The 25,385-nt window shown below is 33.1% G+C and overlaps 1 protein-coding gene across 2 annotated transcripts in view; it reads left to right on the top strand.

Annotated features, from left to right (window-relative positions):
- The window catches only part of FSTL5 (follistatin like 5), a 782,217-nt gene that overhangs the window by 257,514 nt on the left and 499,318 nt on the right, over window positions 1-25,385 (top strand). For both annotated transcript variants that reach the window (XM_079154219.1, XM_079154218.1), the window contains exon 4: window positions 7,597-7,845. In XM_079154219.1, coding sequence (XP_079010345.1) covers window positions 7,597-7,845 — 249 coding nt within the window. The remainder of the gene's footprint in view (window positions 1-7,596; window positions 7,846-25,385) is intronic.

The following is a 25,385-nucleotide window of genomic DNA, read 5'->3' as shown; positions in this document are numbered from 1 at the left end:
AATCTGAGTTTATTCATTCATAATAGAATAAATTAAACATTATCTTGGCAAATCTTAATCTACTTTAAAAAAATTTTATATATATATATTTTTATTTGTTGATGGACCTTTATTTTATTTATTTATATGCAGTACTGAGACTCAAATTCAGTGCCTCGCACATTCTAGGCAAGTGCTCTACCACTGAGCCACAATGCCAGCCCTTAATCTACTTTTTGAAAATAGTAAGAAATATAAGAAACCACAGCCAGGCATGGTGGTGCACGCCTGTGATCCCAGTGCCTTGGGAGGCTGAGGCAGAAGGATCACAAGTTCAAAGTCAGCCTCAGCAAAAGCAAGGTGCTAAGCAACTCAGTGAGACTCTGTCTCTAAATAAAATACAAACTAGGGCTGGGGATGTTGCTCAGTGGTCAAGTGCCCCTGAGTTCAATTCCAAGTACCTGGCCCCTGCAAAAATAAATAAATAAATACAATTACAGAAAATAGATGGGAGTCAAATTCCTGTATAAATGGCAGTTGCATTTTAGATTCTAATTACATCGATAATTTGCTAAAGTACTGCTTTAAGAACAAGAAAATATTTTCCACTTTAAAATCAGTCTTTATTTTCTAGTCATAATTGACATAATTTTGGACTTCCCTTTTTTTAAATTTGTTCTAATTAGTTATACATGACAGTAGAATGCACTTTGATATATCATGCATAGATGGAATATAATTTTCCTTTTTAATGTAGTATAGTTGTTAAAAGAAAATTTTAAGACAAATTAAATGCATCCTTTATCATTTAGGCAAAGAACAATCCATGAATTGGGCAGCACTCAAAACAAAAAGATGTTCAGAAAGTTTGGTCTAGCAATGTAAGCAATGATTTTTTTTTTTTTTTTTTTTTTTTTAACCAGGGATTGAAGCCAGAGTTGCTTAACCACTGACATCACCCCCACCCCAGCCCCTTTTTAATTTTTTAAATTTTGAAACAGGTTATCCCTAAGTTGCTTAGGGCCTGACTAAGTTGCTGAAGCTGGTTTGAACTTGCCATCTTCCTGCCTCAGCCTCTGGAGCTGCTAGAATTACAGGAGTGGGCCACCATGCCAGGCAGCAATGAATTTTCATAGGCCAACTGTGAAAACAAGGCAGAGGAATTTTTTGATTGGCTACAGTGAGAAAGCTATTTTATTTGGGCATGATATTAGGAGGCATTTGTCTCACTTTGATCTGTTTGCTGCCTCTGATCTGCTGAAGCTTGCCTATTTGTAATTGGCTGAAACCTAATTTTGTCACAAAAATGTTCATAAATTTGGTTTTGGCTTATTCATGTACCAAGTTAGGTTGCAGTTTGTTACTTAGGCACATGAAGTATGTCATCAGATTCAGGTTATTGGTCCCCTGCTTACTTAATTTAACCTATTCAACTTTAAAAAGTTAAAAGAACCAAATAAAAACTTGTTCAACATCATATCAATCAAATTAACCTACTGTGATAAACTTTTCTATATTGTTTCCTAGTATCTTCCAAATACTTGCATTATTTCCTCATCTTTTCCACTTAAGAGTGTTTCACACTTATTTAGGTAGTCTTTTTCTTAGTATTGTATTTACTTTGGTTACAAATTAAGATTATAATTTAGAATCAGTTGACCTAAAGTGTGGTTCCAGAAGTAGCAGTATCTCTATCACCTGGAACCTGGGAGCATGTTGGAAATATACATTTTGGACTTCACCACAGATTTACTGGATGGGAAACTCTAGGGTAGGGCGTATTGGTGTTCTGTTAACTTCTTTTCACTATTCTAATTCATGCCAAGGTTCAGAAACTACTGGATTAATTATGCTTTTCAAAATTCATTATATGTTTCAATGAGGTATTATCAGTTATTTAAAATAATAGGAAAGATATGCAATAAATTATAGTTATTTTTGTTCCAATTTTTATGGAATGCTTCATAAAAATTAGAATGTGATACTAAATGATGCATCTATTTAAAAATTGTTTTCTAGAAAAATTGTTCTGATTTCCACTATCAAAAAAATATAAATTTGCTCTGTTTTTAAAAAAAAAAGAAAACCATGATACAAATGATGTTGACCTTTCCCATGTAATCTTAATTTTGCTAATTTAAATTTGATTTGGAGAAAGATCAAGATGGTGGAGTGGACATGGGTAACAAATCTCAATTTCTCAACCCTTTGGGATTGAAACAATGAAAGCATAGCAGATTAAAGAGGTGGATGACAGAGGGAATGGACAGGAGCAAAATATTGCACTCTCAGAGATTTGGAGGTACTTGGAAATTTGTGTTGCTGGAATGGAAAACAGGAAAGAGTTTTGGGAATTTCTTTGAAGTGGACCCTCTGAGCAGTCTATGTAATGAGACTGCTGTGAGCTAAAGGCTGCCAAGCTTCCCCCATGTCACTAACCACTGATTCTAGGAGTAGAATGGAGAAGAACAGAAAGCAGAAGACTGACAGGAAGAATGTAGCATACACTCTTGGGATTGGTGCATACCTCTGATGTTCAACACTGTGTCTTACTGATTCTTCATGCCTCAACTATGAGCTATTATTGCATGGCCCAATTAATGCTAGAACATGCACGTTAGCTGGATGTCCCAGCCTCAGAATCATACTAAGTGCCCCAGTTGTAGCCCATCTCCATAAACCCTAGTATAGGATTCCTGGTGCCTGTTCAACCTGACTGCCAAGTCTCTATTGTGAATTGCCACATATTATGCACCCCAAAATCTACCCAGTCTAACTCACATATATCTTCATAGCTCTGAGCATATGTAGAAATTATATAGGCAGCCCCCAAAGACTACTTACCAACTAGGGAGAGAGTCTGGCTGCTAGATCACACATAACTAGGGCATTTCCTTTGACTTAAAAATCATTCAGCATCCTGGACACACCAAGAAATTACAAGAGCAACCTAAGTTCTCACCAGAGAACTTACATGGATAGGTGTTAAGACCTGAGTCCAGCACAGTTTCTGAAGCAGAAAGCTGACCTAGGTGACAAAATGTAAATATATAGCTCTCCAATCCAGCATAGAAATGACTGGTTTGGTTCCTATCTCCATACCCAGAGAAACACAGAAGACAAACTGAAGAAGTATGAGCATTTCCCCAAACCTGGTATATTTCAAAACTGAAATGCTCAATAATACAGCTTTCCACCCCAAGGAGCTCAGCAAGGAATAATTTAAAAGTAGTGATAATTTTTGTTTTACTGGTGTTATCTTCTGCGTTGATTTGACAGTTTCACCCATTATTTGATATTGCATAAACTATTCCAATTTTATTTCTTTTCATGTCTTAATGAAGTAATTGGCCTTTTCTTTCTTTTTTTCTTCAGGCTCAATTTTAGGCTTTCTCCTATTTTGTCTCTTTCTCTTCTTGCATTATCTACCTTTTTTCTCTTGTCCCCACAACTTTTATCCTTGATTCTTCTTTTTTACTTCTTTTCATGTTTTATATTTTAACAGTTATTGTACTTTCTTTAATACCTAATTTTCTAGCCACCTAAAGCTTGACTTCCTTTTTCATATTCAGACTTGAGAGTCTTGGAAGAGATTTACAATAAGTTTTTATGGTTTGTTTTTATGTGATTTACTCTGAAGTGGTTGCAGTTGATGATTATTTATCTTCTTTCAAAGTGATAACTTTGGGCATTAATCATTGAACTATAATCATGTTGAGTGGGTGTTTTGATACAGAGATACACCTTAAGTCTAGTGCACATAGTAAAGAAAACAGCAGCTCATAAAAGGACCTCACAAAATAATAAAAAAAAAAAATAGCCATCCTACCAGGTATGGAAATATCAACATAGAAATACAAGAAAAATGAAAAAAAAAAAACAACAAAGTAATAAGACACAGTCAAACATCCATAACACTCCAGTAATCAAACCTGCAGATATCAAAGTAGAGGAATTGATGAAAAATGAATTTAAAAGTTGATTGTTAAAATAACAAATGAACTAAAATAAGGCATGAGAAATAAACTAAGGAAGATAATGCAGAATACGAAAGAGAATTTCAGTAAAGAGATTTTTAGAAAATACAGAAATCTTCAATCAAATAAAAACTCAGTGGAGACTCACAAATAAGCTAGATTATGATGAAGAAAAGAGGGAGAGGAGACACAGATTAATGTCATTGAAACTTATTCAGTGAAAGAATAGCCAAAAAATTTCTGAGTCTTGGTAATGAGGTTGACAGGCAGGTACCAGAGACATTCAGAACTCTAAATAGACACACTAGGAAAAGAACCACTCCATAACATATTATAGTTAAAATGAGAAAAGCAAATAATAGAGAAAGAATTTTAAAAGTTGCAAGAGAGAATTGCCAACTCACTTATCAAGGCACATCAATGTGAACAAAGTAAATTTCTGAGCAGAGCGCTAAAGACCAGGAAGCACAAAATAATCTATTTCAAGTCCTGAAAGTAAATAGTTGCCAACCTTGTTTACCAAAGCCAACAAAATTATCCTTAAGAATCAAAGAAGCTAAAAAAAAAAAAAAAAAAATCAAAGAAGCTATAAAAACCTTTGAAAATAAACATAAACTAGAGGAATTCATGACAACAAAGCAAGCACTACAAAGAATATTGAAAGGAATCATGCACACCAAAGAGGAAGATAAAAATAAGAGATCATGGCAAAGAATAAATCAAATTAGAAAAGCAATTAAGCAAGGAAGAACTAGGAATGCTTCCAAAATTGTAAATACAACAAAATGGCAGGAAATAACATATACCTGCCTATAATAACATGGAATGTAAGTGGTCTTAATTCTCCAATTAAAAACCCAGACTAGCCCATTGGATTTAAAAAAAAAAAATTCAATTTTTAGTAGTCTCCAAGAAATATACCTCAAAGTAAAGTCATTCACAAACACAAAGTGAAAAGAAAGAAATTGATATGCCCTGCAAATGGAATCCAAAACCAAATAGGATGAATCATTCTCATAACAGGCAAAGCAGACTTTAAATTCAAATTAGTAAAACAGTGGCTGCAGTTGTGGGTTGTGACTCAGTGGTAATGCCTTTGCTTACCCTGTGTGAGGCACTGAATTCTATCCTCAGCACCATGTTAAAAAAATGAATAAATGAAGATAAAAATAGTCTTAAAATTATTGAGACAAAAATTATTTGATATTGGTAGAGAACAATCCAACAAAAAGATATGATTGTAAATAATTATGCTCCAAATGTGGGCACACCCAATTACATAAAACAAATATCATTAGATATAAAGGGACTGATAAAACCCAATACAACACTTCAGTACAACAATATCATTAACAGGTCACCCAGGTAAAAAGTCAACAAAGATATATCAAGTTTGATCTATACAATAGATCAATTAGTCTTAAAAGATATCTACAGAATATTTTATCCAATAACAACTGAACAAACATTGTTTTCATCTTTTCATGGACATTTCTCCAAAATTGATCATAAGATTAATTCATTAAACAACTATTAGAAGATATAAAATATTTTAAATAATATCTTGCTTTATTTTCAACCATAATTCAAACAAATTAGATATGAACAAGAAAAACAACAGAAATTATATTTGTAGAAAAATGGACTAATTTCTAGGCACATATAAGCTATCAAAACTGAACCACAATGATACAGAAAAACTTAATAGACCAATAACAAAACTAAGGACCATATAACTGAATTTACCAGATCATACCAGTAACTCCTCAAGTTATTCTGGAAAAATTGAAAGAGAGATAACACTTTGGGGGAGAGAGATTCAATGAAGTGTGTATCACTGTGATACCAAAACTGGATAATGATATTTCAAGGAAAAAAATCTACAATATCATTGCCCAACATAGCTGCAAGCATACTCAATAATAATAGCAAAAAAGAGCAAAATGAATTGCCCAACATAGCTGCAAGCATACTCAATAATAATAGCAAAAAAGAGCAAAATGAATTTCAACTATACATTAGAAAGGTCATACACAATGATCATGTTAGTTTTATCCCTGGGATATAAGGATCATTCAACATTCACAAATCAATAAAAGTAATACACCAAATACACCACATAGGTAGAATCAAAGACAAAAACCACAAGATTATCTTACTCCAGTTTGAATAGCAAGCACCAATACTACAAATTCCCACTGGGTGCAGGGGCATACCCCTGTAACCCCAACCACTGTGGAGGGTGAAGCAGGAGATTGAAAGCTGAAGGCCAGCCTCAGTAATTTAGCAAGAACCTCAGAACTTAGTAAGACCCTGTCTCAAAGATAAAATAAAAAGAGCTCAGTGGTAAAATGCCTTTGAATTCAATCCATGCATGGTACCACAAATACACTTAACAAAATTAAGAATAAATATTTGGGAGAGTGCTCGGCAAAACAGACTCTTAAACACTATTGGTGGAAATGTAAATGAGTACTGCAAATTTTATGAAAATTGGTATAGGGTTTTCTTAAAAAGCTAGAAGTACACCTACTATATATCCACCTCTACTTATTATTTATCCAAAAGAATTGCAGTCAGCATACTTTATATATATATATATATATATATATATAACACAGGTATATATATATATATACATATATATACACACACATATAGAGAGAGCTGTGTTTATCACAGCAAAATTCACAAAATCCAAGTTATAGAATCAGCTTATAAATGACTAGATAAAGAAAATTTGGCATATATTTTATTCTGCTATATAGAAGTACAAAATTATGCATTAGCAAAATAATGTATGGAACTAGGGACCATAATTTTGAGTGAAATAAGGTAGAATTGGGGAGAAATTATCATGTTTCCTCTCATATGTATAAGCTAGGGGAAAAGAAAAGGGGGAGAAATGATCACCATGAAAATAAAAGGGTGGTCATTAGCAGAAAGGAAAAAGAGAGAAGAAGGTAGGAATGGTGGGTATCAGGAAGTAATTTGATAAAATTGCGCTTTTGTGAATATGCAGATATTTCACAATGAAAGCCACTGTTCTGTGAAATTAGATGTCCCTATAAAAATTGATTTGGGAGTGCATGTATCAATATAAAACTAAATTTACAAAAATAAAAATAAATTTGTTTCCTATAAATTTGTTTCCTTTTCTATGTTTTATAAAGAGAAAACAACATTAACACTAAATGGAATTTTATATATACAAAGGCCTTTAATCTCGATAATCTTACAACAATATATTCTTGTTATCCCTGTTTTCCAGGTGAGGAAAGTGAGTGACAAGTTAGGCGCCCACCAAGATCTTAAGGTTGGCAGGTTGTGAAGCTGTATTTTAAACTGGATCAGAATCTGTTTTCATTATGATGCTGTTATGTAGGGAGATAGTTTAAAGCTTTACACATGATATTACTCTGAGAAGAAAGAAGAGGGTTCAAAAGGAAGTGGGGAGGAAGGCTGAGAGTGTTTTGAAAAAGTTCATCTATAAGTTTTGATATAAGCCTCTTCTCCATTGAAACAACAGTGCAACAGATAATATTGAAATTATTTTGAAACATTCTCTTTTTCTGACACTTTGAAATGCACAGATTATTTGAACATAGGAAACAAATGGTTTTCTATTCTTTATCTTCAGGATTTCTGATTCAGGATGGCCCTTTTGGATCTTGTGAAAATAAGTACTGTGGCTTGGGAAGGCATTGTGTGATCAGCAGACAGACAGGGCAAGCGGAATGCGCCTGCATGGACCTTTGCAAACGACACTACAAACCTGTGTGTGGATCTGATGGAGAATTCTATGAAAACCACTGTGAGGTACACAGAGCTGCTTGCCTGAAAAAGCAAAAGATCACCATTGTTCACAACGAAGACTGCTTCTTTAAAGGTAAATACAGGTGAACCAGAAGGGTCACTTCTATTTCCTTTCTATTCTCTATTAGTGACTTTTGCTTAAACTTTAGTATAAGTTTATATTAGCAAGTGTCTAAAATAGGGAAAAGAAAAAGTTAGCTTAATTATACTGATAAGCAGCAGTGTGTAGAAATTTACATGGATACAATTCTGATACTCAATTATGAAAATAAAGCAGGCCAAAATATGACTCACAATTTAATTTAGCTTTCAGCATTGCACCATATGGCTTCCCATGTTATGTTAAGGACCCAAGGTGGCCAATTCAGACTACAGTTAAAGATACCCAATGAAAAGCACCTGGAGTGGAATTGAGGGAATAATGAATGCCAAGTTATGCTGTGATAGCATCTCATTTTTTTCCTCATTAAAAGTGATACTTTCAGTTTGTACCACATAATTCGAATTTTATGGAATCTACAATCTCCCACTGAAATAGATATGAAGAACTCATACTAAACTCAATTAGTAAAACTGAGAAGACAATAGTAAAAACTTTTTAGGGATTAATATTTATTTTCATGTACTTTAAATTATTATTTTATTGAAAGATAGATTATTAAATTAGCAATTTTGAACCTACTGTATCAATATCTTTATTATGAATTTACTTATAAACAAATTTGTTGTTTGTTCTATTTTATATTGGGGGAAATATTTTATGCTAATAATTATGATCCAGAATGAAATTTTAGAATTAAATGTATATACCTTCCATCATTCTAAAAAGTTTGATGATCAAAGTGATTCCTAATCTTTGGTCGGTTCTAAGTCCTAGTTTTTTGGAATGTGCTTGTGTGTTTATAACTGAAAGATTATGTAGCATTTTTATTCTTAACTAAAATTTATGGATGAATGTGCTATTGTCCTTCACTCATACATTTGTTAAGATAAATACTACTTTTTTCCTTTTTAGATCATGGTAGAATAGACTATTATTTCTAAGGTCAAAAAATGATAACACTTTTCAAATGATACAAGATGCAGTACATCATAGTTACTATGGCTACTAGGAGTCACACATAATGTAATATTATGAGAAAACAGTATAGTGATCCTTCTGCCAATTAAATACACACATAGAGAATTTCATCATACTATATTCACTTCTTTTGCCAAATCAATAGCAGAAATTTTGGTCTTTGATCATTACCCTTTTGGATAAAATCAAATTTTTCAAAAACTTAAAATTGGTAAATTGGTTCTATTATCATTGAATTGTGGTATTCACAGAAAAATGTGTTTTCTGTGATTTTGACCTGAGATGGTACAGTGGAAATTATACAACTGCACTGATATAAAATATCATAAACTTCAGTTTAAATGATATATAGTAATGTAAATATGTTAACTTAGAATCATATTTCAAGTTAATGTTTTGTTCATCTGATATCCAGCAATTAATTATAGACACATATGATATTAAATATCATGTAGGAAAATAGTGCAGTATACTTAGTGTTTTGTTTTATAGACGGATACTTTAGCATGAGGTCATTTATTATATCCAAACCAGCTTGAGAAAGATGATATCAGGTAGATTATCTTTCTTATGAGTCTTCATCATAAAAAATTGTTCAAAACACTTTTGTCCTTCAGACTTATATTAAGCATTTTTATTAGATCTGTATTTGCTTTAAAATACATCATCATACATAGTCTTTAAATTCCATTTATATTATCTGAGTAATTTACCAAAGGTCAGCAGTTCTCAGAAACCATGGGTTTTCTTTGTTTATTTGTTTTGATTATTTGCCTAAAATACAGTTAACTCGTAAAATAACTTTACTTCAGCAGAAGAGAAGTAAACAATATAGAACAAAATAAATGAACTGTCTCATTGGTGTGTATTTGACCAAGTTTATGATGTAGAAGACTCTGTAAAATGGAAATCCTGAGATTGTTGTGATGGCTAAAACCAATTCTGTGATTATGGAACTTTAGCATGTTGCTTCCTATAATGGTACAATGGAAGAACAAAATATTTAAATTCAAGAACTATAAAATCTTGTATTTAGTTATGTATTTTTTCAATAGAAAATCAAATTTTAAAAAATAGGAAAATCATTTTCTATTTTGTGACTAATAAAAGATGATTGTGAAAACCTTAAATGGCAGGTCAAGAAACAAGAACCAAATCAGGTTATGAACTATTTTTTTTTATTGTAAACAAATGGAATACATGTTGTTTCTCTGTACATGGAGTAAAGGCATACCGTTTGTGTAATCATAAATTTACATAGGGTAATGTTGTTTGATTCATTCTGCTATTTTTTTCTCTTCCCCCCTTACCCTCCCACCCCTCTTTTCCCTCTATACAGTCCCTCCTTCCTCCAGTCTTGCCACCCTCCCTAACCCTAACCTTAAACCTAACCCTAACCCTAAAACTAACCCCTCCCATCCCCCCATTATGTGTCATCATTCGCTTATCAGCGAGATCATATGTCCTTTGGATTTTTTGAGATTGGCTTATCTCACTTAGCATGATATCCTCCAATTTCATCCATTTGCCTGCAAATGCCATAATTTTATCAGTCTTTATGGTGGAGTAATATTCCATTGTATATATATACTACAGTTTCTTTATCCATTCATCAATTGAAGGACATCTAGGTTGGTTCCACAATCTGGCTATGGTGAATTGAGCAGCTATGAACATTGATGTGGTTGTTTCTCTGTAGTAGGCTGATTTTAAGTCCTTTGAGCATAGGCCAAGGAGTGGGATAGCTGGGTTAAATGGTGGTTCCATTCCAAGCTTTCTGAGGAATCTCCATACTGCTTTCCAGAGTGGCTGCACTACTTTGCAACCCTACCAGCAATGTATGAGTATACCTTTTTCCCCACATCCTTGCCCACACCTATTGTTGCTTGTGTTCTTGATAATCACAATTCTAATTGGGGTGAGATGGAATCTTAGGGTAGTTTTGATTTGCATTTCTCTTATTACTAGAGATGTTGAAAATTTTTTCATATATCTGTTGATTACTTGTACATCTCACCATCTTCTGTGATGTGCCTGTTCATTTCCTTAGCCCATTTGTTCATTGCATTATTTGTATTCTTGGTATACAGTTTTTTGAGTTCTTTATACACTCTGGAAATTAGTGCTCTATCTGAAGTATGATTGGCAAAGATATTCTCCCACTCTATAGGCTCTCTCTTCACATTACTGATAGTTTCCTTTGCCGAGAGAAAGCTTTTTAGTTTGAATCTATCCCAGTTATTGATTGTTGCTTTTATTTCTTGTGCTATGGGAGTCCTGTTAAGGAAGTCTGATCCTAAGCCGACATGTTGAAGATTTGGACCTCCTTTTTCTTCTATAAGATGAAGGGTCTCTGGTCTGATTCCAAGGTCCTTGATCCATTTTGAGTTGAGTTTTGTGCAGGGTGAGAGATAGGGGTTAAATTTCATTCTGTTGCGTATGGATTTCCAGTTTTCCTAGCACCATTTGTTGAAGAGGCTATCTTTTCTCCATTGCATATTTTTTGGCCCCTTTGTCTAATATGAGAAAATTGTATTTTCCTTCATTTCAAGGATTTCTGTTTGTTTTTTTCAGTATCTCTAACTCTTCATTGAAATGATCTTTTGCTTCCCATATTTGCTCTTTTAACTGTTGATTGGTGCCATCATTTAATGCCTGGATTTGCTCTTTCATCTCTTCCTTCAATGCCTGTATTTGCTCTTTCATCTCCTTGTTTGCTTCCCTGATTGTTTTAATTATGCACATCCTGAACTCCCTTTCTGACATTTCTTCTGCTATGCTGTCATTGGGTTTTATTGATATAGTGTCTAAGTTGGTTTGGGACATTTTCTTCCCTTGTTTTTTCATATTGGTCAGATATCAGTGTGACTCTTAGATATTGCAGACTTCCTCTATTGGCTTATAGTGTCCCTGTAGATTTCCAGTATATCAGTAGCCTGAAGTCTTGGAGGAACTTGATAATGCAGTGCTTCCGAAAAAACCTGCCCCTAGCCTGCTACTGGGTCCAGGGCTGGGGACTGGTTCTGCGTAGAAACCCTCTCACTGTGCGGTCCTACTCCTAGAAGTTGGCAATAGATAGGGCTTGCCCCCAGCCGAGGGAGCCAGGCTGCTCAGGGAAAGCCTCTCCCTGTCCTGCCTTGGTCCCAAAAGCCACCTGCAGACCGGGGCCCCGCTGCTGGGTTCAGGGCTTGGGGTAGATTGTGTGCGGAAAAGTTCTCACTGGGCAGGCCTCCTCCAAGAAGCTGACTGTGGACCCCGCCTGCTGCCGGAGGGAGCAGGGCTGCTTGGGGAAGACTCTAGCTGCCCTTCCCTGCTCCGATAAGGAGAAGCTGCACCCTGTCCGGGCCTCCTGCCAGCCGAGCTTCACCAGGTGGGAGAGACTCACCCTGCCGCTCTGTGTTGGTCCGAGTCTCTCAATACCTCCCCTTCTTGAATTCTGAGTTTTGGAGCAATGGGAGATGCAGTGACCTTCTAGTCCTCCATCTTGGATCTCCTATTTTGTTTTTTATAAAACTTTATTGGGACAAAGCCACACCCATTTTTTTTAGTTTTGCAAAATAAAAGGATAGTTGAGTACTGTAGTTGTAAGCCTAAATATTTTTTACTTGATCTCCAGAAAGTTTGTTGATGCCTACAATTTTTAAAAAATTGCTGGTACCTTAAGATCCACTAAAATCCATTTTTAATAGTATTAGCACATTTTTATTAATCTATATTTTCTTGAATATTGTTTTGAATAGTGGGATGGATCTGTGTCTTAAAATTGAGTAGAACTAAACACACACACACAAACATACAGATGAATGTAAATAAAACCAGAAATGCAAGCTTCATGGATAGAATCAAAGTCAATATCTAGTTCTAATATAGTACTGTAATTTTGCAAAATGTTAACATTGGGAAGGATTTATCAATAGGTTCATGGAGTCTGTATTAATTCTTATAAAATGTATATGCATCTATAATTATCCAAAAATTTAAAAAAAATTTTTAATGAAAACACACCTGAAAAACATTAGAAAACACAAATTTGTAAAGAAGGTAAAATTTGTATTATCCATTATTATTTGCAATTTATAGGTAAGTCCTACTTATTTCCAATATTGAATTTATCTGATATATGCTTTGCATTTATATGTAAAATTGTTTTAAATAGATTATATAACCATGTGTATTGATTCATCATTTTAAGATTAAACTTCAGGTTAAAATCATTTATCTCTATATTGAAATATTATATATGCAACCTATATTTACAAATCTTCTTCCTGCTATTTATATTACATGCTGAAATCCCTCCGTATTAACTGCATTATTGACTCTTAAATGTACACATGAATTTAATAATCATTTTCTTTAGTGATTTATAATTTGTAGATTTATACATAAAACAAACAATACAGCTGAGACATAATATTTTTCTAATTTATTTCCATTCATATTTATGTGATCATGAAAAGAATATTGTATGTGTTCATTGTCATCAAATACTTTGTGACAATATTCAACATAACATAAAACATTTTGTTTTTAAACGCTGCCTAGCTATTTATTTTTGTGATAAGAGAACTTCACCTTAAAGTCGTTTCTCCCACAAAGGAATTCCTAACTGCTGCAATTCACATAGCACTTACAGCAAGTACCATTTCCTCTCATCCTGACACCAGGTCAGTCTGTCAAACAAAACAGAATTTACTTACTCAGAGTGTACATGTAAGCTGGAATAAAAACTCAAGTTCTAACCTATACCAAAATGAAGAGGGAATTAAACCTTTTATGAGAAAGTCAATTGAACAGAAACCTTTTTGCCATTTACTATGCTGAGAATAAAACTGCCATCAAGGCAAATGTTCTGTGCACTTAACGTGCATCACGAACAATAACAACTTAAGGAATGTGGTTGTTACAGCTATCTGTACACTCTGCGTGCGATTTGACAGTTTCCTTTTTCCTTGATATGAACTGAAGAGACATTTGTATTTCATGTTTTAATTGCTTCTTTTACCTGATATTTTTAAAGGAGAAAAGTTGTAGAACTTAGGCTAGAAAAACTGCCATTGATATTTCAAAATATATCAGTAAATATGTGCTAATCCATGAGTATTCACAGGTTGCTTTTGTTTGTTTGTTTGTTTGTTTGTTTTGAAAGGGCATCTTTGTAAAGATTCTTTTTTATGTTTAAATAGACTTCCATACAATTTGAAGAAAATTAACAGTCTGAATAAATACATAAACTTTGAAAAATGATTCCCAGGTTTTAATTTGTTCATTTGCTCTCTCTCTCTTTTTTTTTAAACTGGTACTAGTCAATTGAAGCTGCAGGATGACAGTGAAGTTAAAACCTCAGCCAATGTGAGACAATAATAAATGTAGTTACAGGTCAGCATGCAGACACTCAGAAGGCTCCAGTTCTTCTGAATTCATTCACCACTCATCAATTTCATTAAACATTTTCACACTAATTTTAAAAATGAAACACAACTCAACTGATTTCATGTCACCAAATTCAGAAAAAATTAGCAGAACCATCCAAAAATTAAGGAATTAGTCAAACTTTTACTACTTTTCTCCTCACTAATCAAAATGTGAAATTCAGAACATTATGAAGTACCCATTATATAACATGCTTTCAAATGGTTGTAATACATACATTTGTATATTCACTAGTTATTATTAATATCATACCAAATATTTCCCTTATCTCATTTTTAAGAACTTTGTAAAGAATTTGCTAAAATTTATGTTTTGTATATGAATAATATCCAAATAGGTAGTAGATAATAGATGAACAGACTGTGCAAATGATATAAAGAGGTAATTATACTTTGGCTGAATAATTACTTATTTAAGGTTACTGTATAAATGTATTAAAATATTACCATCCCTTGGGGTATCACTTGATGATAGAGCTATTGCCTTCAAAGCATGAAGCCCTGGATTGAATCCCCAGCACCACCAAGACAAAAAAATTTGACCAGAGTGAGAAGGGAGGGAAGGAAGGTGAGGGACAGGAAGAGGGTCAGTAATAGTAATAATAACAAACTGGGCATTACTCATTTTCAAACACTTTTGCAATGATCACCTTCCTAATTTATCACAATAATAAAGCCACCAGACTCTAAAGAAGGCAGGGAGCCAAGGCTTTTAAAAATGTCTTTTCAGTTTTTTCACAAGAAGTTAATTCCAAAATGGGATAGGAACTGAGAGTTTCTAGCTTCTCATTCAGTGTGTGCATGCCCCAAACAACTCTGTCACCATGCCCTCTGTGGTATTTGTAGCAAGTAAATCATGGCATTTAGCACAGTTCTTGGCCAATTAAATAATGCAATAACAGATATTTTATTGAATTTAAGACAGGAACTTCGATAACTGCATATTTGATGGTAATAAATTTCAGACTTGAATTTGTGAAGTACCACATATTTTTTCTAGGTATAAATTAGGTAGTAGCCTTGCCTCTGATCATAATATTATGAAACTGAATTGGCCAGATTATAATAATAGATGGTAGTCAATTTTCCTATTTTAGAAAAGTGCATTTAAAGAAAACAATAATTTGTAAATGTATTTGATATTTACTTTTTAAAGAAAGTTTTACTTTTGTTATATCTATTTAGTACTGTGTATTCAGGCAGATATTACACATTGCATGTTCTCACTGATTACAGCTTTTCTTATGAATATAATATCTATTTGATCTATATAATGTTAATTTACCAATGTATTGTACATCTTTCCCTCAAAATAATTGCAGAAGTTAGGAAGTTACTGTGTTTAGTTTCTGTCAAGCCATTCTCTTTTCCATGGAGAGAAATCAAACCTAACTTTCAAATACTTGAATAGCTTGTTTTTATACATTGGCATACTAGATTATTTGCCCCAGTTTTGAGTTGTAGAGTTTATATATGAGATTACTATTTTATTTCATGTTTTCTATGGATGTATGAATTTTCCATTAATAGTTATGAGCACAATATTAAAAAAATGACAATAAGTACCATTTTATTAGTTCAAATAATTTTTCTTCTACCTTAAGGCTGTTTAAATATTGTATCAGTCATTACATTTCACTGACACCTTCACTTATCATGTTCATTTTCTCAGTATCATATTTTCAAATGCTAAATGTGATATTTCTATAACTTCAGAAAACATTGAAAAGTGAAGAACCTTTTCTAACACTATTACTTTTCAGTGTTATTGATTTTTTTCTTCTTCTATATTTTTGTGCAAACACGGATGATGAAAACATTTTATTGATCATACTGAGCATTTGTAATTGTGGAAAACTGTTCTAGAAAAATGCATTTATAAATTGTTTTATTAGTACAAATTATATTTCTTTTAAAAATAATTTTGAAGAGCATTCACAGATATTTCAGAGAGCATTTGAAAATTTACTAGTAATAAAAACTTTAATACCCAAGTGGGAAAAATGCAAATATTTGCATATTATCCTCCAGATAGTTATGTGAAAAAAAAAATACTTGCAGAGAATCATGGTGAATAAAATAAATTGTGCACTTTCCAGCATGATTTTAAAAGGATGTATAATTAGCAATGTTGCTTTTTTACTACTGACTAAACATAATAAACATGATATTTTCAAGCCAATTAATAAAAATTTAAATTTAAAGTAATATGCAGTTTGTTTTAGTTTAAGACTCCATATCAGCTACATGTAACTATTTACCACTCCCATTGTTACATCTATACAGTATTATTTATTCAGGCAGATATTACACATTGCATGTCTCCCCTTATGTGATAAACATTTTAAGGAATTTTTTCTATATGTTCCTCTAATCAATATATGAATTTCTAATGACTGCACCCCTGAAATTTGGAGTTGAGCTGAAATTAATTTTTTTAGTACTTTTTTCATCAAGGCATTGAGCAGGTGGAGAATTAGTTTGCTGGGATTTTAATAATTCAAAGAAAGAAATATACATAGAGAAAAGATCCAAAATTATATTTTCCACCTCTGTCTGGGAGTGGATTATGTTGTCTTTGCATTATTGTGAACACCAACTCTAATATAGAGAGTGCTCCCTGGGGCATCTTCAGCTACAGTTTGCACTTACAGTAGTATCCCTCTTATCTGTGGTTGCCCATTCCAGTTTTATATATGGTTAGTCATCATCTGAAAATATTAAATGGAAATTTCAGAAATAATGATTCATAAGTTTTAAATGGAGAACCTGTTTTGAGTATCATGATGAAATTTTCCCACCTCCTGCTGCATCTTGGACTTTAGGTGAGTCATTTTGCTTTGCCCACTATATCCACTATACTCATCCATTGACGAATGATGAGTATATCCATTAACTTAGTAACCATCTTGGTTACCAAGGTTATCGGAACAAGGTAGAGGCATTGCAGTTTGTGTTCAAGTAACCCTTATTTAACGTAGTCAATGCCCCAAAGCATAAGAAGAATGATGCTAGCAATCCCAAGATGCCAAAAAGAACACATACAGATTCCTTTAAATGAGAGATGACAATTATTGACTTAAAAATAAAAAAAAGTTATACTGACAGCACAATACCTATCCCCTTCACCTCACTTTATCTCATCACATAGGCATTGTATCATCTCACATCAGCACAGAATAAAAATAATACAGAAATATTTGTTATTTTGAGAGAGAAGACAAAGATCACTTTAGTACAACTTTTATTACAATGTATTATTTTAATTATTTTATTGTTCCTTCTTAATTTTTCACTGTGCCTAATGAAACTTTATCACAGGTGTGCCTTATAGGAAAAATCACAGTATACAGGGTTTGAAAGTATCTGTAGTTCCAGATATCCACTGGATTTCTTGGAGTGTGTGACCCATGGATGGACCACCATAGACAAAAATGTCTTCCCTAGCCATCTCTACTTCCTGAAAACGTTACATATATTGGCATAATTTTCTAAGATTGGCATTCAGTTTACATTTGTGCCTCTTATTTAAACTCATTAGTAAAGGAATCCATTTAGATAAGTAAGCCAGGTCATACCTTTCCTAGGTATTTGGAAAGCATTGAGATCTATAATAGGTGTTTTATCTTATGGACTTCCATCTCTGTTTAACTGTTACAAAGGTGAGCATAGTGACAAATTATACAAAGTATGTCCATTTAGGGCTTTTGACACCTAACTTTCAAAATCAGGGTATGGATGTGCAATTATCTTTAAATACAGCTAATAAACATTATTATTAATTTCATGAAAAGGATCAAAGTTAATAATTTTTAGAAAAGCCATTGTACTGAGGTTACACATTGAAACATGAAACTGCTCTAATTAGTTAATTATTTGGAAATTTGAGGCAGCCAAAACATTTTCTACCTAAGATTTTTAAGATGTCTGTGGCTGAACATGTTTTATTATTGTGTGTTTTAATTAATCTGACTCCCAATCATGCTGAGATACATTAATTCACTAATTTAATCAATATGAGTGCAGGGTTTTTTGTTGTTGCTTTTTGTTTGTTTGTTCGCTTGTTTTTAGTACTAGGAATTGACCCCAGGGGAACTTAACCATTGAGCAATATCAGTAGCCTTTTCTATTTTTTATTTTGAGAAGGATCTCACTAAGTGAGCTAGGGCCTCACTAAGTTACTGAGGGAGCTTTGAATGTAGGAGCCTCCTGCCTTGGCCTCCTGAGCTATTGGGATTATAGGCATGCACCACCACACCCGACTTCAAATGTTTGTTTGTTTGTTTGTTTTCTCAAAAATGAGGAAAGTACACAAACAATTGAAAAAAAATTCTTTCTAAAACTTGAGAAAGATGCATGATAATTTGATGAATCTAAGTGAGCATTAATGTGATTAATTGAAAGTAAGAATAATACATATGTTTGATTCATTTTATAATGCTGAAAATGCTACATGCTTGTCAAAAAGTTTCAGGAAAACTCATATAATATACATATAGAAATAAAATATATGAATATGCATACCATAGATAGATGTGTATGAACAAATATGATTTTTAATTATTCACTGATGATCCTTCATTGACGCCTTAATACTGTGACAGACACATTCCTAACACTTTAATCAAAGATGAAAATATGATACAGTTCTTACTTTTTCCCACTGGGTAAGGATAAGTGGCTTGATGAATCAATTAATTGTCAATGGTTTTTTCTCCCATGCAGAATAGTCTGATTCTCTTAGGTTAGATTAGCATCTGCCTCTGATGAGACATTTAAATCATTCTGTGTCAAAACAAATCTGTCACTTTTGTATAAATAAAACATTTTTTCATGTATGTATTGCCATATTATATTCAGTAATTGTGGACATTCTGCTTTTTTCTATTGGCAGCATATACTTACACAGTATGAGGTTCAAATTAAAAGAAGGGAAAATTGATCTATAAGAATCATATATAGCAAGAAGTGAGGATAATTACCCAAAGAAAGCAGCAATGTGGAATGTGTAGGGAATTAATTATACCTTCCATCATGCATTGGAATTCCTACAGATACTACACATTGTTTAAAAAATAAGCAGTGCTCCTTAATAAGAATTTATATCTTCAAATTTACTAAGTGTACTCTAGGAACCTAGAGCGAAACTGATTATTCATTCACCCTAATTTTCAGGTAAGGATGGTACAAGTGATGATGCAACAGGCTAAAGTTCATATGTGTATTTACAAACTTTGAGAAACTAGTAATAGTATGGGAGAATGACTAACATGATTTTTGTAAGAAGGTGAAAAACTTTTATAACTGTTCATCTGCATTATGTCTATGTGGTCATTGTACATTTATTTACTCTGAAATAAGCACAAAGTAGGAATCATAGAGATCTAGCTTTGAAATGTTTTATTCCCTATCGAAATCCATTATTTCTTTTATATACTCTCTCACTCATTTTCAAAATGGAATCATGTGTGCAAATTGAACATATAGGGCAATAAAATAATTACTACTTAATTTTTGTTGCAAAAATATACATAGGCTTATATGAGCCACACTATTAGTGAAATATTAAAGATCACATAAGTTTGACTAGGTGTGTTTTCCATGATCCAGAATAATAACTATTGCATTTAGCTGTGTTGACAGTCTACAAAACATAAGAGTTGGATTTGGGAGTTTAATTAAATTTATGTCAAAATTCCTTTCAAATCCTGGAGAAAAATATGCCTGAATAATATCACACACATTTTGGCTTTTAAAAATTTTAACAAGTGGGAACATTTACATGACACATTAGTACAATCTTCATGGCCCAAAAATAGCTAGTCTATGACACAGAAACAGCTTTGTTCATTAACGCCATAGTAAACATGCACACCAACTCCTATATAAATTTGTCACTGCTGTGTCTACAACCACAGGAAGCAACAGACATGGAGGCGAGTTTCATTTAAATATGTCTATAAAGATATGAAAGAAAGATCATGTCATGCGCTTTCCATGAAATATCAACATCAGAATACTCACTGAATAAATAAGTAAAAACAAACCTTTCTAGACATCTACATATGATTTTATAAATAATAGTTGCTGTGTTTGACTCCAGGTCATCGTAAATAATTACAGAATTTACTTCTGTATATTTGTCTTTGTTATTCAGAGGCAAAGCCTCTGTTTTCATGGTACCTGGTCTCCTCATCCAGTTTCTTCCCACCAACAGGAACTCATCCATTGCTCTCTGAGATTTAAAAACAATACACCTATGGTAGTCAATACACCTATGTTAGTTTCTCTCACTGACAAAATACCTAAGCTAATCAACATAATAAAGAAAAATGTTTATTTTGGTTCACAGTTTCAGAGCTTTCAGTCTATGTTTGGTGGGGCCTCTTGTTTTGAGCCTGTGGCAGTGCAATACAGCATGGCAGGAGTGCATGAGTTAATGAAAATAGTGAAGTGAGGACAGACAGGGGAAGGAGCATAACTTCCTTTCACTAGGCCCTACCTCCTAAAGGTTTCATGTCTCTCAATAGAGCCACAGGCTGGGAACCAAATCTTTAACAGATGGGCCTCTGCAGGACATTCAAGATCCAAACTACTGCAAGTAGTGTCAGAAATAATTCATGACCCTGTGACTTGGGGAATAAACCTGGAGATGGACCTCATTGGCAACCAAATCTTTGGATCTGTTTTTCAAGAAAAGTTCAGGTGGAGCAAACTTAAGTGCATAAAAACCAGCCTTTGTTCTAATCTAATTTTCAATCAAATTATAGTGATTGGCTCAATCTAGCTATTTAAACCTTTATCATCTTTTCGCCAACCTACTTCTCCTGAATAGTTTAGTTCTGTCATTCTACTGCTGTCATTTGCCTAGAGATTGTTGTGCAGTTTCTTTACTTCATCTAACTTCTACTAACCTCTGAAAAAGGAAAGCATGGTTTTTGTTGATGACATCTGTGCAGATTGGTAGAACTTTGGCTGGTTTCCTGTCACTTGGTGGATAACTTGGATATGTCTTCTTCAGAACACTCAAGTATTTTTTTTCCATTCTTCTATCATAAAATGCACAGGTTTTATACTGACTCAGAAGTTTGGATATTTCGTTTTGATAATTGGTCATAGATTTGAACTTGTGGGGTTCTAACTTTAGAATTCAGATACAAAAGTCCTAAGTTAACGCATTGCTCTTCAAAGGCAGATATCTCCAAGAAAGAACAACTCAGCCAACCTTGGGTCAGAAAAAATTCTTGTCACAAACCTAGCCACTCCTCCTTCTCTTGTGCTGAATTGCACTTTGAATACTCAGGGTCCTGTAGGGTCAACAAATCTCAGACAGGACCTCTGTTGGCATAATCTGTCAGGTTTCCTGAACTTTAAGAATCAACAGCAGATGTTATGCTCTCATTCTTACTAGACTGTGAATCCCCAGAAGTGGATTTCAACAGAAGAAATTGTGGATTTTGTTTAAATAAAGACACAATATTGATGAATTTTATTCACAATCTTCTTCCAATATATATGTGGCTCATTTACTTTATATTCATATAAGTAAGAGGTGACTCAAGGGACCTTTCGTTGAACCCAGAACATCAGAAATGTTGACATTAGTTTCTCTAAGTAAGCATAAAAAGTTCAGTTATTTCTCATCAAGTATCACCTATTATTATAGATGAAATTGCATTAGAGATATTTTCTATCACCCTTCAAAGACAATATCACGTATCAACATGGTCTTTTGACAAGTATTCATAAATTACTATTTTTCAAAAATTTAAAGCTATAATGTGAAAGAACATTTTCTATAAAATGAAAATTAGGAAATTATAGCTTTTTTTACTTTTTTATAAAGTGAATTTTTATACATCAGGTTTATTAAAGCAATATCTTCCCAACTACCCACTGCTATGGTCCACATATAATGATGAATTCATGAAAGTAGGTGAGATTCAAGTAATTCAGAAATACAAACACAGTGAGGTATGCATATTTATATATAATATACATTTATATGAAAATCTAGCCTTTATAATAATATCATTAATCATTATTTTCCCACATATAAAACAAGACTTTTTTTTAAAGACTGAAATTCATGTTACAGTAATATGCATTCCCATTTGGTTGACAAACAATGATTATAATGTTAAAAAATCACATGAATAGAAACTTTATTTTAGTATTAATACTCAAATTATTTATAGTTTTGATTTTTTCTTTGAGTAAAAATGCATGTATATTTTATGGGACATTATTGTGGTTAGTTTTTTGTTTTTTAACTATGTAAGTATGTTTTATGATCTAAGCTCCTGTTGAATACCAAAAATGTCTTTACTCCAAAATATAAAGAAATTAAAAAGATAAAAACAGGATTTTTACATAAATTAAATACTGCCAGTGTTATTTTCATAAATTATTTAGAATATAATCAAAATTCAGTAATATTTTTATGAGAAAAAGTGAATAGAATATTTTACATATTCTTAGCACTCATTAATAATGAGTTTAATTTTTGAGACTATAGTATCCATTTCTAATAAACCCTAAAGTACTTGAATGAGTAAAATTGTGATTCATTTAAAAAAATCATTCTCTTGACTCTTTAGCTGTGTTTTAACACATAAAATCATCACATTCATGGTTTGCACATGCAATTTCATATTAAGATTGATATTTATGTTCCAAATCCTATGAGATGTGAAGTAAGTGCCAGGACTCTAGACTTTTGTTCATGTGAATCTCTAAGTTAAATCACATGATTATCTCTATAAATGAAGAAAAATAATTTGAAAAAGTACAGCACCCATTCATGTTTAAAACACTAGAAAGATTAGGGATAGAAGGAACTTACTTCAACATTGTAAAGATTATAGATAACAAACCAAAGTCCAACATTATTCTGAATAGAGAAAAAATTACAGCATTTCTTCTACAAACAGGAACAAGACAAGGAATACCATTTTCACCACTCCTATTCAGCACAGTCTTTTAAACTCTAGCCAGAGCAATTAGCCAAGACAAGGACATTAAAGGGATACCAAAACAAAAAATAAGTAAATAAATAAAAAGAAAAGAAAAGCTAAAATTATCTGTGTGTAAATGACGTGATCCTATATTTTGAAGTCCCCAAAACACTCCACCAGGAGACTTCTAGAGCTCATAAGTGAATTCAGCACACTAGCAGGATAACAAAATCAACACCCACAAAATAATTGCTTTACTACAATAACAAATCTGCTAAAAAAGAAATTAGAAAAACTATTCATTCACAATAGCCTCAAAAATAAATAAATAAATTTTTTGGAAATATAAATATAACAAAAGAGGTTAAGGACTTCTATAATCAAAATTATAGAACAATAAAGAAAGAAACTGAACAAGACTTAGAAGACAGAAAGAACTCCTATGTTCTTGAATGGGAAGAATTACTATTGTCAAAATGATCATGCTACCAAAAGTACTATACAAATTCAATGCAATTCCCATCAAAATTTCAATGGTATTCTTCATAAAACTAGAAAAAAGCATCTATGAAATACATTTGGAAAACTAAGAGGCCTAGAATAGCCAAAGTAATCCTTAGCAAGAAAAGTAGAACAAGAGGTACCACATAACAGACCTCAAATTATACTACAGAGCTGTAATAACAAAACCAGGAGGATAGTGACACCAAATCAGGCGTGAAGGCCAATGGAATAGAATAGAAGACACAGAGACAAACCCACATAAATACAGTTATCTGATAGAGGAAAAGGTGCCAAAAACAAGTATTGGATAAAGATAGTCTTTTAACAAAGGATGCTGGGAAAACTGGAAATCCATATGTAGTACAGCAAATTTTAACCCTTATGTCTAACCCTGTAAAAACTCAAATCAAATTGGATCAAACATCTAGGGATTAGACCAGAACCCCTGCACCTGCTAGAAAAATATGTAGACCCTGAAAGCACCCAGCAAACCACTCCAGATGTGGAAATTGACATAAGAGATTTTATTAGGCAGACAAGCAGAGTGTCTGCCCTTAAGGGATAGAAAGAGAGAGAGAAAGAGAGAAAAGAGCGAGTAGAGGAAGAGAGAGTGAGAGAGAGAGAAAGAGCGAGAGAGAGAGAAGTGGAAGAAGAGAGAAAGTAAGAGAGAGAGAGCGAATGGTAGGGGAGCAATTCTTAAGTAGTGGAAATTCACAGGCTAATTGGAACAATGACTAATGAGGAAGTTAACAGTCTAGATTGTAAAATGGTGTGGGGGTGCAGAATAAGGGAAGAAATGACTGCAGCCTTGTTCCCTTCAGGCCCAACATCAGCTCAGGAAATGACTTCCTTGAAAAAATCTTAAAGTGCAAGAAGTAAAATAAAGAATAAATGGATGGTATCAAATTAAAAAGCTCCATCACAGCCAAAACAACAACAACAACAACAACAAGGACAATCAAGAGTGTGAGAGACAACATACAGAATGGAAAAAAATATTTATCACCTGCACCACATATAAGATGTTAATATCCACACTATACAAAGAACTCAAAAAAACTTAACACCAAAGGAACAAACAAAAAAACCCAAATACCCAATCATTAAAAGGGCAAAGGAACTCAACAGGCACTTCTCAAAAGAAGAGATAAGAATGGTCAACAAATATATGAAAAAATGTTCAATATCTCTAGCAATTAGAGAAATTCAAATAAAAACTACTCTGAAATTTCATCCCACTGCAGTCAGAATGACAATTATCAACAATACAAGTAATAATAAATGGTGGGGATATGGGGGAAAAAGAAAATGCTCATTCATTGCTGGTGGGACTGCAAGTTTTTATAACCACACTAGAAAGTAGTATGGAAATTCCTCAAAAAACTAGGAATGGAACCACCATTTGACCCAGCTATCCCACTCCTTGGTATATGCAGGAAGGACACACCCACATCAATGTTTATAGCAGTGTTGCCAAAAGCTCAGTCCTTGTCCCCAATGCCAATCCAATAATGAGGCCATGCTTTTGAGAAAAAAGAAAAGGAAGGTTTACTGCTTTGTTAGCAAAGGAGAATCACAGGGGACTCCTGTCCCAAAGGCTATAATTCTGCCCATCAGCAGGAACAGGGGCTTTTAAAGA

This window comes from Sciurus vulgaris (assembly GCF_902686455.1).
Source record: "Sciurus vulgaris genome assembly, chromosome: 9".
NCBI lineage: Eukaryota > Metazoa > Chordata > Mammalia > Rodentia > Sciuridae > Sciurus > Sciurus vulgaris.
Note: the sequence above shows the minus strand (reverse complement) of the source record. Positions and strands in the feature narration are given on the sequence as shown.